At 42.2% G+C, this 12,648-nt stretch overlaps 1 protein-coding gene across 7 annotated transcripts in view; it reads left to right on the forward strand.

The window, feature by feature from the left end:
• The first annotated feature begins 5,971 nt into the window (after window positions 1–5,971).
• The window catches only part of TOR1AIP1 (torsin 1A interacting protein 1), a 39,020-nt gene continuing 32,343 nt past the window's right edge, over window positions 5,972–12,648 (forward strand). For all 7 annotated transcript variants that reach the window (XM_008063358.2, XM_008063360.2, XM_008063359.2 and 4 more), the window contains exons 1-2: window positions 5,972–6,719; window positions 8,689–8,766. In XM_008063358.2, coding sequence (XP_008061549.1) covers window positions 6,245–6,719; window positions 8,689–8,766 — 553 coding nt within the window. In that variant the 5' untranslated portion in view covers window positions 5,972–6,244. The remainder of the gene's footprint in view (window positions 6,720–8,688; window positions 8,767–12,648) is intronic.

Below are 12,648 nucleotides of genomic sequence, written 5' to 3' on the forward strand. Positions count from 1 at the left end.
ACCGCCCTCCCCAGCCAGGCCGCGAGTCTGCCAACCGGCGAAGGGCGAGTTAAGTTCCCATGACCAAACTGCAGAGTCCTCTGAGTTCTCAAGCTGACATCTGACAGAACTGCAAGGCATCTCTGCGAGACGTCTGACCACCTTGACCCTTATAATGACCCGAAATTCATACAGTGAGAGGCAGTACCCAACGATCCTGGTTAAGCACCATGACTTGGAACCCAGCCTCTATTACTAGTAGCGTGTTCTCCAGCGAGTTTCTTAGTCTAAATATCAGTTTAGTTTGCTCATGTGTCAAAGGAGGCAAGGTTACTAAACTCATAAGGTTGCTGTGAGTAAATGAGATGACGAACATGGCTCTCTGCTAAGCGATAGTAGTACATGATGAAGAAAAAATAGCTATTATTTTGCCTTACGCTGTGGCTCATGCCTATAACCGCAGCACTTTTAGAGGCTGAGGCAGGAGGATCGCTTGAGCCCAAGAATTCTAGGCTACAGTGAGCTATTATCACACCACTACACTCCAGCCTGGGTGACAGTGAGACCTTGTCTCCAAAAACAAAAACGAATAAGGCCCAGCGAGGTAGCTCACGCCTATAATCCCAGTCCTTTATGAGGCCAAGGTGGGAGGATCGCTTGAGCCTAGTAGCTCAAAACCAGCCTGGGCAACATAGCAAGACCTCGTCATTTATTTTTTATTTTATTTTATTTTTTTGACAGAGTCTCGCTCTGTCACCCAGGCTGGAGTGCAGTGGCACACTCATAGCCACTGCAACCTCGACCCTCTGGGCTCAGGTGATCCTTCCGACTCAGCCTTCCAAGTAGCTGGAACCGGAGGCGCCATGCCCAGCTAAGTTTTTGACTTATTATAGAGACAGGTCTCGCCATGTTGCCCAGGCTGGTCTCAAACCCCTGGGCTGAGGCAATCCTTTTGCCTCTGCCTCCCAAAGTGCTGGGATTACAGGCATGAGCCACCGTGCCTGGCCGACCCCGGCTTTAAATTTAAAAAGAAAGAAAGAAAAAAAATAGGCTGAGGCCGAGGTGAGCGGATTGCCTGAGCCCACGGTTCAAGACCCAGACTGGGCAACTTGGCGAGATCTCTTCTCTACAATAAATCCGAAAATTAGCCAGGCGTGGTAGCGCGCGCCTGTAGTTTCAGCTACTTAGAAAGCTGAGGCAGAAGGATCGCTGGATCCCAGCAGGTCGCTGCTGGGGTGGCCATGAGCATGCCACTGCACTCCAGCCTGGGCAACAGACTCAAAAAGAAAAAAGAAAAAAAAAGCCATTGGTTTGCTCTATTAATTTTACAAATGTGCAAATTGAGGGATGGCAAGTAATTTGACAGATAACATATAATGGGATAAGGGCTAAGTCAAGTAGGCCTATAATTCTTGTTATTGATCTATACCAATTCAAGACGACATAGAAGAAATCTACTCACGTAAATCTACTTTCCCCTTACCTGATTTTTTTTCCATAACATTGCTGACCAACACACTATTTTATTTTGATTTTTGTATGACTCTTCCTACAGGATACAATCTGCATGGCATGAAGGGTTTTTGGATTTTTTTTTTTTTACATGTTTTGTTCATTGCTGTATCTGCAACACTGAGAACAGAGACTGCCTAGTACATAGTTATAGCTCAAGTATTTACTGAATTAATAATTCTTCATGTAATATGATTTTTGTGTGTGTGCCTTCACTTCTCAATCATCCTTCTTCAGCAGAAGTCACAGAACTTGGGAACACTCTTAGATGCTGTTTAATAATTGACTGCAATTTCTAACTCGACAAATGATAAATGGGAGATTATATTCCATTCTCTTCAATGAGTTTGTTTTCTTTTGTTTTTTTTGAGTCGGAGTCTCACGCTGTTGCCCAGGCTGGAGTGCAATGGCACACTCACAGCCATCGCAGTCACGATCTGCTGGGCTCGGGTGGTCCTTCCCACCTCAGCCTTCTACAGGCGTGTGCCACCACACCCAGCTAATTTTTTTGTCTTTTGATTGTAGAGATGAGGTCTCACCAAGTTGCCCGGGCTAGTCTGGAACTCCTGGGTTCAGGCAATCCTCTCGTCTTCACTTCCCAAAGTGCTGCGATTACAGGCGTGCCCAGCTTGAGTTTGCTTTCTTAGTATCAGTACAACATGCCCAGTTAAACATCTCCATTTGTATTGTCTTTAAAGTATTATTTTTTATTTTTTTATTTTTTTAAGTTGGAGTCTCACTCTGTCGCCCAGACTGGAGTGTAGTGGCCACTCCCGGCCACCGCAGCCTCGACCTGCTGGGCTCCAGCAATCCTTCCGCCTCAGCCTTCCAACTGGAACTACAAGTCCGCGCTACCACACCTGGCTAATTTTTTGATTTATTGTAGAGATGAGGTCTCGCCAAGTTGCCCAGGCGGGTCTCAAACCCGCGGGCTCAGGCAATCAACTCACCTAGGCCTCCCAAAGCGGGGAATTACAGGGTGAGCCCCTGAGCCCAGCTCTTTATTTTATATATATATATATATATATATATATATATATATATATTTTTTTTTTTTTTTTTTTTTTTTTTTTTTTTTTTTGAGTTGTAGTCTCACTCTATGGTCCAGGCTGGACTGCAGTGGCATACTCAAGGCTACCACCACGACTTAATCCATTGTAGGAATGGGATTAAGTGGAGCCAGCTATTATGTCTTTCACTCTTAATATTTTAATCATCTTTCCTTATTAACAATGTTCCCCCTTTCTACTACCAGACCATAACACCAGTTGTTTATTTCCCTACCCAACCAGAGATATGAATATTATGCACAATTGACAGATGCTTTCTCTTTAAATAACTGGATTTCTACTTCCCTAACCAAAAAACTCCTGTATAAAAATTATTTTAAAATAAAATAAGCATTATTTAAAATGACTGGTTCAGAAACCTAGTCTCAAGAACACAGGATTCCTAGACCTAGCCTGAATAGCTAAGTATGTGAATTACTGTCAGTCATTTAATCTGAATTGTAATTTTTTTTGAGTCGGAGTCTCACTCGTCATCCAGGTTGGAGTACAGTGGCATGCTCATGGCCACTGCTGCCTCATCTCACTGGGCTCAGGTGATCCTTCCTTCCCAGCATTCTAAGTAACTGTAACCAAAGGCACGTGCCACCACACCCAGCTAATTTTTTAATTTATCATAGATACGAGGTCTTGCCAAGTTGTCCAGGCTGGTCTTGAACCTTTGGACTCAGGCAATCCTCTTGCCTCCGCTTCCCAAAGTGCTGTGATTACAGGAGTGAGCCACCATGCTCAGCTCTGAATTTTAATTTTTCATGTATCTGTCTTTCCCAATAAATGGCAAATTCACTCAAGGTAAAGTTGTCATTTTTACTGGCACACAATATATATTTAATAAACATATGAATTGTTGAATGTATCTTTGTTATAATTATTTCTTCTCTTGCCTGTTTTCTCTTTTGATTCACTGAATTTCTCCATATTTCTCAAATTTCCAAAGTAACTGTTTTACATTCACAGCTCAGGCTTCCTCTTGGTATTGGTGGTCTACCAAATCCCTTATAATACTGGCAATGAGTCTACCGTCACTGTAATGTTACCTCTTTTGGGTCTCCAAAATGTAATATGTAATATGGAAAACAACTACTGCAGAATATCTGGTTTGACGAGAGTTCACTTTGCCTCACAATTAGTGATGAAAGTTTGGTATTTTTAAGATTGCTGGGTGTAGGTGGCAATCGTGGTAGAACTAGGATTAGGTATGCTTATTAACTACACAAAAGAGGGGAAGACCCTAAGCATATACAGAGGGTGCTCCCCCCAAAAACAAAAAAACCACACATTTTAAGAAAGGAAAAAACTATATTAAAATTGTAATACTCTATACCGATAACAAAAGATGAATACAGGTCATGTTTGACTTCTGCAATTATAAGCGGTGCTCAAAATGGTTACCATCAGCGTCCAGATACTTCTGATTATGGCAAACTAAAAGTAATATATAGATGCAACTCTTAAAATGTATGTACATGTTTTTGGCACTCCCAAAAATTATGTTAGCACACCAAAATTTCCTTTTACCTTAAGTGTCTCACTATTCATTTCTTTGAAAAGCCATTCCTGTCTTTACAAGCAGTTATAACTACAAAATAACATAAGTACTCAATACCATGGAGAACCTCTCATCTTCTGATTGTTTAATAATATATACAACCTCTAGTCTTTCTTTTTTAATTTGTCTTTCAAACCTAAGTTTTATAAGCCTGTACTCAAGTTTTACAAGCTAGCATCCAAGTTTCTATATTGTTACCTGTCCTGGTAAAATTTTTAAAGAGGTTTTTCACATATATATATTAGTGCTCATAATATGAACTTAGTATATTACTGTTAAATTTATATTTAATAACTACATCTATTAAGGAACTTTTACTATTATGTGTTACTAATGAGTAACATAATGGTCACTTTAGGATAAACCATTACTTAAAACAAATAAACAAGAGCCAGGTATTACCAAGTATCAACACTTTTCAGCATTTTGTCAGAAAAGAGTAAGTCTCCCAAATTAACTAAACATACCATTTAACCCAGGCTGACAGAAGGTATGTTTTACATTTTCCATTGAAAGACTAAAAAAAAGGAGCAGTTTTTCTTGTTACTGCTTCTCCAGATTGTTTTATTTAAAAAAAATTTTTTTTAAATTATTCTTCAAAGATGTGGGGTACAACTCAGGACCAGGCACACAAGTAGTCATCGCACAGGCAAAGTTAGGGCCTACTTTTGTGCTTTTTTGCTATATTGTATCTAGTAAATAAAGTTACACTATTCTAAGCTCCAAACAGGCCAAGACGTACCTGACTCTAAAGCATATTCCTTGTGTCTCTGATCAAATTTATGGATTATTAGTGGAAACACAGTACACATTAAGACCTTATTTAATAATTGAAATTTGTGCCGCGTATGAGCAATAAATGAGTTGCTCAAAAACATTCTAAAGCGATTAAATAAACAAACACCTTCAAATTTTTCAGACTCACTTATTGTAACTGTATCCAATTTACAATGTTTAAAATCTATTCAGAGATCATCATAGAAAGTCCTCCAAGAAAACAAGTTAGTTATCTGAAAGTAACATTAAGCTTTCTTTAAATAATTAAAGACTTCACAGTAATTTAATCGACTTTCCCTGAGTTTGTCTAAATTTGGTTAGGTATTTGCAGATTACCCACATCTGTAAACATGGTATTCAGAGGTGAAAACAAAGAGCTTTTATCACGCTTTCCTATTCTGTAAACTAAATGCAGGAAACCTAAGTCAAATGCGGTATATCAAGTCCTACCCAGAATCTAAGTAAAAATAAGGACACAAGTTAAAATTATGGTGCCGTCTTTCAAGAATTTGTTCAATTCTCACTGCGCATAACGCAGCACTAACAGGGTCTTCCAAACCCTGCTGCTGGAACAGAACCAGGAAATATGAGACCAAGAATAAGGTTATGTTTGCTGTGGGTATATTCACAAATGGAACTATATCCAATGAGTGTATAACTGTAGATAGGATTTTGTACACCCTCAACAGGTGATTAAAAACGTAAAACTGGGCAACGGTCTTCAGGAGGAGCTTGAAACGAAAATTGTGTCACGAAAAGATGACACGTGCAAAAGTTCTCCCCCTGACCACCACCCCTGTTCGGAAAGGCAGGGCCCACGCAGCAGTCGATCAAAGGTTCCAGGGAAACTGCGCAACAGCCTGGGGCCGAGGACTGAAACTCGGTCTCCACCCTCGTGTCTCTCGTTCTTTCCCGGAGACTCACTACTGGGGGCCAACTCGGGCGCAGCCAGCGAGCCGGCAGCACCCGCAGCGAGCGCCGGGACTTGGGACAGGCGATCTGACCCGCCACCCTTCCGTCGCCCCCCGCCCTCCCTTCCTCAAGGCCGAGGGCAGAGGCGTCCTCCTCCTCCCCCTTCTCCTCCTCTTTGGTGTCTCCAGCCAGGAGGCGGGAGTGACCCACAGCAGCTGACCCAACACAGGCACTGCCTCTCCAAAGCCCTCAAGACACACCATGGGCCCAGAGGCGGGTTGGCTGCAGAGCAGCGACGACGCAGGCGGCGGCCCCGGCGACTCTCAACTGCCTCCCTGACCACAGCGACCACCGCCCAACACCCCCGAGAAGCCATCGCCACCACCCGTAGCCGAATCTAGGGTTCACAAACCCATCTTCGCGATCGACTCAAGCTACGTCAACAACTATGGCGGGTGAGGGGCAGCGGGCGGAGCCGGAGCGGGAAGGCTGGGGTGTGTACGTCACACCCAGAGCCCCCCTTCGAGAGGGAAGGCGCCGGCTTGCCCCTCAAGATGGCGGCGGCGGCGACGCGCCTGCGTACGTAAGTCCTCCGTCGCGCCAGGGCCGACGGGAAGTGAGGTTCTCAGAGGAGCCGCCAGAAGTGTACGGCGACTTCGAGCCCCGCGTGACCATAGAAAGGTCCCCGGTGGGAAAACGAACCCCGGCAGAAGAGTTCCGGCCCGATTCTGCGAGAGAGGAAGTGCGGGTAAGCGCCTACTACCTTCGGTCTAGGCAGCGGAGGCAGCCGCGACCCCAGGAAGCCGAGGAGATGCAGACACGAAGAACCACGCGCTTACAACAGCAGCAGTCTCAGCAGCCTCCGCTGCAGCCGTCCCCGGTTACAACCAGGAGAGGGTTGCGAGACTCTCACTCCTCTGAAGGTGAGGATGATGGAGGGAACAGTTTCAGCCGCTAGCAGGGGATCGCGCGCAGTGGGCGAACGGCTGGCGTGCGTCTCGGCGGGAGCCCATCGCCGTGCTGGGTACTCCTCGGCCCCCCTAGACGTGCGTCCCCGCGCGGGGTCCACCCCGGCCCGCAGGCGGGAAGGAGGCGCCGACCCAAGGAATGGAAAAATGGTCGTGTGCGGAGCGACCTGGGCAGAGCCTGGGAGCTCTACCCAACCTTGGGCATCATTTTCGGGGAGTCAGGGTTGCCTCTTTCTGCAGGCCTTCACCAGGGCTCGGCGTCTTACTCTAGGCTCGGTTTCTCTCTGTCCTGCGGATGTTTCTACCGAAGCCACTTCCATTTCCTCTTTAAAGCTCAGAGAAGGATCGTAGTTCTAATCTAACCTTCCGGTCTTTTTCCATCCTCACCCAGATGGGCAGACAGGGAGGGCAAATTTTGTGATTGGGCGTTTCGAGGAATAGCGGAGTTAGTTATTGATTTGAGACCCCACCCAAATACGTACACCTAAACCGGGTAAATTAGCTCCCAAACTGAAGCCCCCAATGTGTGATAAACTTGAGCTAAACGCTCTTTCTCAAAACTTGGCCATTTTGGTGGCCCTTACTGTAACCTCAAGTAGCCTGACAAATCAGGCTGATAAAGTAACCTGACAAAACAAGACTCTTAATTACTTGGAAAGTTGTCTACTTGGACCAAAAGAATACTGACAAAGTGGGCATATAGTTTTAGGTAAGTCACAGGTGAATCAATTTCCTTAGCGTATCCTTTCCCATCCTGCCCTGCTCTCTGATACCTAACACTGAATCACAGATGAAGTTTCATGTTAGTCCCATGTAAGGTGCTTATGAGGTAACAATTAGGGTGTTTGAGTCACAGTGGGATGAAATAGTTTGTAGATCATTGATGGATTTAAAGATGAGTTGATTTTCAGCTTAGAGCACAGTAATAGGCTGAAAGTTTACTTGCTGACTCTTGAAGTTCTGACATGTTTGAAGATTTATTGATTGGAAACTTTATGTTGAAGTTATGTAACTTACATTTGAGTGTAGCAACTCAAGACAGTTTTGCCCATATGTGTGTTAGTTTTGTCTCTTTTAAGATGATAAAGATTTTGAAGACAAGGATCTTATATATATTTGATAGTAACTTATGTACTTGTGTTAATTCTGCCTCTCTTTCAGTTCCTGAGAGACTGCTTTGCATGTGGTAGGCAATAAATATGTGTAACATTGTATTGAGTCTCCCACAGATCCTAGTGCAGTTTATAGACTAACCTTATTTTAAACAAATAAGGAATTTACCTCTATTTTAGAAAATCCTTAAAGATCTAAATATGCTTTCTCACTCTTATGCTTTCTTCTACATCATTTGTGACATTCCATCTTTTTAATTTTCTAAAGTGATACATTTTTGTTGTAAAGCAGTTATGGTGAGTAGTTTACTTTTATATTCTGTTGAGTTAGTTATATGCAGTCTTGAGAGGTGTTCTGACTAGTTTAATTCCTAGGTTTTGGCAACCTAACTACATGTTTTTGTTTTGTTCTGTTTTATTTTGTGTTGGAGTCTCACTCTGTCGCCCAGGCTGGAGTGCAGTGGCACACTCCCAGCTACCGCAACCTCGACCTGCTGAGCTCAGGCAATCCTTCTGCCTCGGCCTTCCAAGTAGCTGGAACTACAGGCACGCTACCATGCCCAGCTTACTGTAGAGATGAGTTCTCACCCTGTTGCCCAGGCTGGTCTTAAACCCACAGGCTCAGGCAATCCTCTCACCTTGGCCTCCCAAAGTCCTGGGATCATAGGCTTGAGCCACCATGCCCGGCCACTACATGTTTTTAAAGAAGTGAATTACTTGCATTTTTGCTTATTTATTGCTGTAAATATGTATACTCTGTACCATGATCTCCCTGGTCCTATTCTGAATTGTAACTCTTGTATGTTCTTTAGAGGATGAACCATCTTCCCAAACTGTTTTCAGCCAAACCGTCTCAGAGAAAACTGTCAAGAGAACACAAGAGGCTCCAGGTAAAAATAGTTAATTTTTTGTTTTTCTCCTTACCTGCCAACTTCTTTTTTGTTTATTAAATTAAGTAATCCAGATATGTATCAAGAAAAGATTGGTGAACACGAATATCTACTCAAAGTACTAGCCATTTTGTATATATAAATCTATATAACTTTGCAAGATAGATATTATATCCATTTCATAGATGAGAAAACTGGAGCTCAGAGAAGCTAAGCATCTTCTCTAAGATCACATACATGACTGAGCCAAAATTCAAACCCAGGTTTGTCTTCTTCAAAGTCCCTTAATTCCCCCCAAGTACTTCACTATTGCTTTCCCCTGTAGTAACTAGCTACACGGTAAAGTTTAAGTGTCAAATGAATAGATATGTCATAGTGCCTCTATTTGAAATGGATTAAATTTTCTGCATATTAAAATCTTGACACAAAATGATGAGTCTTGTCAGTTTCATACTGTTTTATAAAATCCAAGATGCCATCAGTTGTAAGGTTTACCATCATTGTTCATGACTACTTAGAAAGGAACAATGCTGCCAGTTTTTTTGTAATTTATGGTTATATGTGTAGATTATGTGTTACATTCCAATTTCAGTGATGTTAAAGTTTAAAAAGAAAAAAATCTTAGAATCAATGTAACATGCTGAGACCCAATCCCTACCACCACACAATATGTCCAAGTAAAAAATACACACGTGTACCCTGAATCTAAAATAAATATATATATGGGGGGTGCCGGAAAAAGTGTATTCACTATCTATGTGTTACTTTTCGAAGTTGGGTTAAATTACAGTAGCAATGATGTTTAAATTACAGTAGTCTGACATTAAATTACAGCAGTCTAACGTTTGCTCAACTATGCTTCTGCCGTTTTCTTTGACTGTCCTGCCTGTTGCATAGTGATGCTAGCATTTATTTGATTAATGACATCTTTTGAGCAAATGTTATAGTTAAAATGTGTATAAATTTTAGCTTTTAATTCCATTTATTTTCAACTTAGTTTTTTAAAATATTAGAATAATCTCAAAATAATAAGTGCTCTTACTATTGAAACTGAACATTCCTGGTTTTATTCACCCAGATCCTGACTTATTTTTCTATTGCTTCTAATAAGATTATGCTTTATAATTTGAACTGTTCTCAATTTAAAATAAAGTATATCTGGCTCAAGTTCAGTTTCAGACAAACTCTTTATGCTCAATTCCTTTAATAGCTTATGTTACTTTGTTAAGATTATTGACTATCTTGGAAAAATGTTTTGAGTAATAATCCTATATTCAGATTTTCCAGGCCATTTGGAAAAACGATAATTTAGAATTTATTTACAGTAGATTTAGTTTTATGTTTCATACCTGGAAAAGCAAAAAATGTCAATATTATAATCTAGAGTAAATGTACAGAAATTATGAAGTTCAGTAAATTGGTATAATGAAGACTGTTGAGCACCAGCCTGTAGAGCATTATACAACTATTATGTAATAGAATGTCTTGAACATTCTATTTTTTGGAGTATATATTAGGTTCATATTTTAGAACTGCTAATAAGGTACATGACTGCATAGTGTTGTAGAAAGCACACTGGACCTTGGTGCAGTTACTCACCCATCTTGAGCCTCAGACCTTTATGTCATTTGCCCTGCATAACTCACAGGGCCCCTGGAGAAGTGAAGTAGTACGCATGAAATCACTTTGTGCCCAATAAAACATACAGATAAGGTTATTTTTTCTTGTGGCACTTTATAAGAGATAGGAAGTTTGTAGAATTTTGCTTACGTGTATCTACTGAATGGAACTCATACGTAGATTACTTGGAATGTATTGATAACGCACTGTCCATTCAGTATTACTAGAAATAAGAGTATGGCTGTCTTCGGGAGATTTGAGATACTCAGGGTTGTTTTCCTCTAAAAGGTGCTTTTTAAAATCATACTGCGTCTAGTACTTAGCATATTCCCATTCTATGCCTCTTAATGAAAGAAGAAAGAGTGGCCAGGCTCGGTGGCTCAGCCTGTAATCCCAGCACTTTGGGAGGCTGAGACGAGTGGATTGCCTGAGCCCGTGGGTTTGAGACCAGTCCAAGCAACTTAGTGAGACGTTGTCTCTACAATAAATCAGGCGTGGTAGTGCGTGCCTATAGTTCTGGCTGCTTGGAAGGCTGAGGTGGAAGGATCGCCAGCACCCGGCAGGTCAACACTGGGGTGGCCATGAGTGTGCCATTGCACTCCAGTCTGGGCGACAGAGTGAGACTCCAACTCAAAAAAAAAAAGAAAGAAAGGAGAAAGAATTTAGGGAATTATTAAATAAATGCTTGTAAAGTCTGCCTAAGAGGAATTATTTAAATAGGAGTCATTCTTTGATAGAGGACTGCTTTAAGTACAGGTTTAAGAATAGGCCCTTTCTCCTCGTAGAATCATAGACTTTCAGTTTAACTTTGGTATTTGGAATAGTCCTGTGATTGTATATGGGGCCACTGGTGTGGTCTGAGAGAAATTTATGCAAAGATATCCTTAAGAGCGAAGACCTAAACCAAGGGATCACCTTCTAAAACAACCTGGTAAAAGCAGCTACATCATTTGCCCTCCTGTTTTTGGAAGACTTGAAAAATGTTAGCCGGGCTCAGTGGCTCAGCCTGCAACCCCGTGCCTTTGGGAGGCTGAGGTGAGTGGATTGCCTGAGCCTACGGGTTCGAGACCCGCCTGGGCGGCGACACCTCATCTCTACAATAAATCAAAAAATCAGCCGGGTGTGGTAGCGCGTGCCTGTAATTCCGGCTACTCGGAAGACTGAGGCGGAAGGATCGCCGGAGCCCAGCAAGTCGAGGTTGTGGTGGCCGGGAGCGTCCACTGCACTCCAGTCTGGGCGACAGAGTGAGACTCCAACTCAAAAAAAAAAGGAAAAATGTTCATTATACTAGTTTAGAACAAGGATATAGCTTGAAATATTCTCATTATTTGAAATTCCAGAAAAGAATTGTTCTCACATTAAAATAACCACTCAGTTGTTTAATCAAGTCAATTCATATATGCTTATATAACTGCTCTTACTCTATGGCCAGGTTTATTCCTTTCTGGAAATCATGAAACTAATTTTATAATCTAAAAATACATTAGGACAGATTTCTTTTTTTTTTGTTTTTTTCTTTGAGTTGGAGTCTCACTCTGTCACCCAGACTGGAGTGCAGTGGCCGCTCCCGGCCACCACAGCCTTGACCTGCTGGGCTCCAGCGATCCTTCCACCTCAGCCTTCCGAGTAGCCGGAATTACAGGCGCGCACTACCACACCGGGCTAATTTTGATTTACTGTAGAGATGAGGTCTTGCCAAGTTGCCCAGGCGGGTTTCGAAACCGCGGGCTCAGGTAATTCACTCACCTCAGCCTCCCAAAGGCCCGGGATTACAGGCTGAGCTGAGCCACCGACCCCGGCTTAGGACAGATTTCATTTACTTTCCTAAAGTTGAATAGACATTTTGTTTTGCCAGTTGTGGCTTCTAACCAAATAATCATAGATAATTATTATTATTACTATTTTTTATTTAAAAAAAATTTTTTAAAGTAGGAATCTCACTATGTTACCCAGGTTGAATGCAGGGTCATGCTCACAGCCACTGCAGCCTCAACCTCCTGGACTCAGGTGATCCTTCTACCTCAACCTTCCAAGTAGCTGGAAGCAGGCGTGCGCCACTACATCTAGCTAATTTTTTGATTTATTGTAGAGACGAGGTCTCACTAAGTTGCCTAGGCTAATCTCGAACCCTCTCACCTTTGCCTCCCAAAGTGCTGGGATTACATGCATAAGCCACTGTGCCTGATTGATAATCACTAGTATTATACTTATTTTTTTCTTCAAACCATTCAAGGTGGATATTACTATTATTTCCTTTTTTTT

This window comes from Carlito syrichta, unplaced genomic scaffold, assembly GCF_000164805.1.
Source record: "Carlito syrichta isolate Samal-C Ts95f unplaced genomic scaffold, Tarsius_syrichta-2.0.1 Scaffold306782, whole genome shotgun sequence".
NCBI classification, from domain to species: Eukaryota; Metazoa; Chordata; class Mammalia; order Primates; family Tarsiidae; genus Carlito; species Carlito syrichta.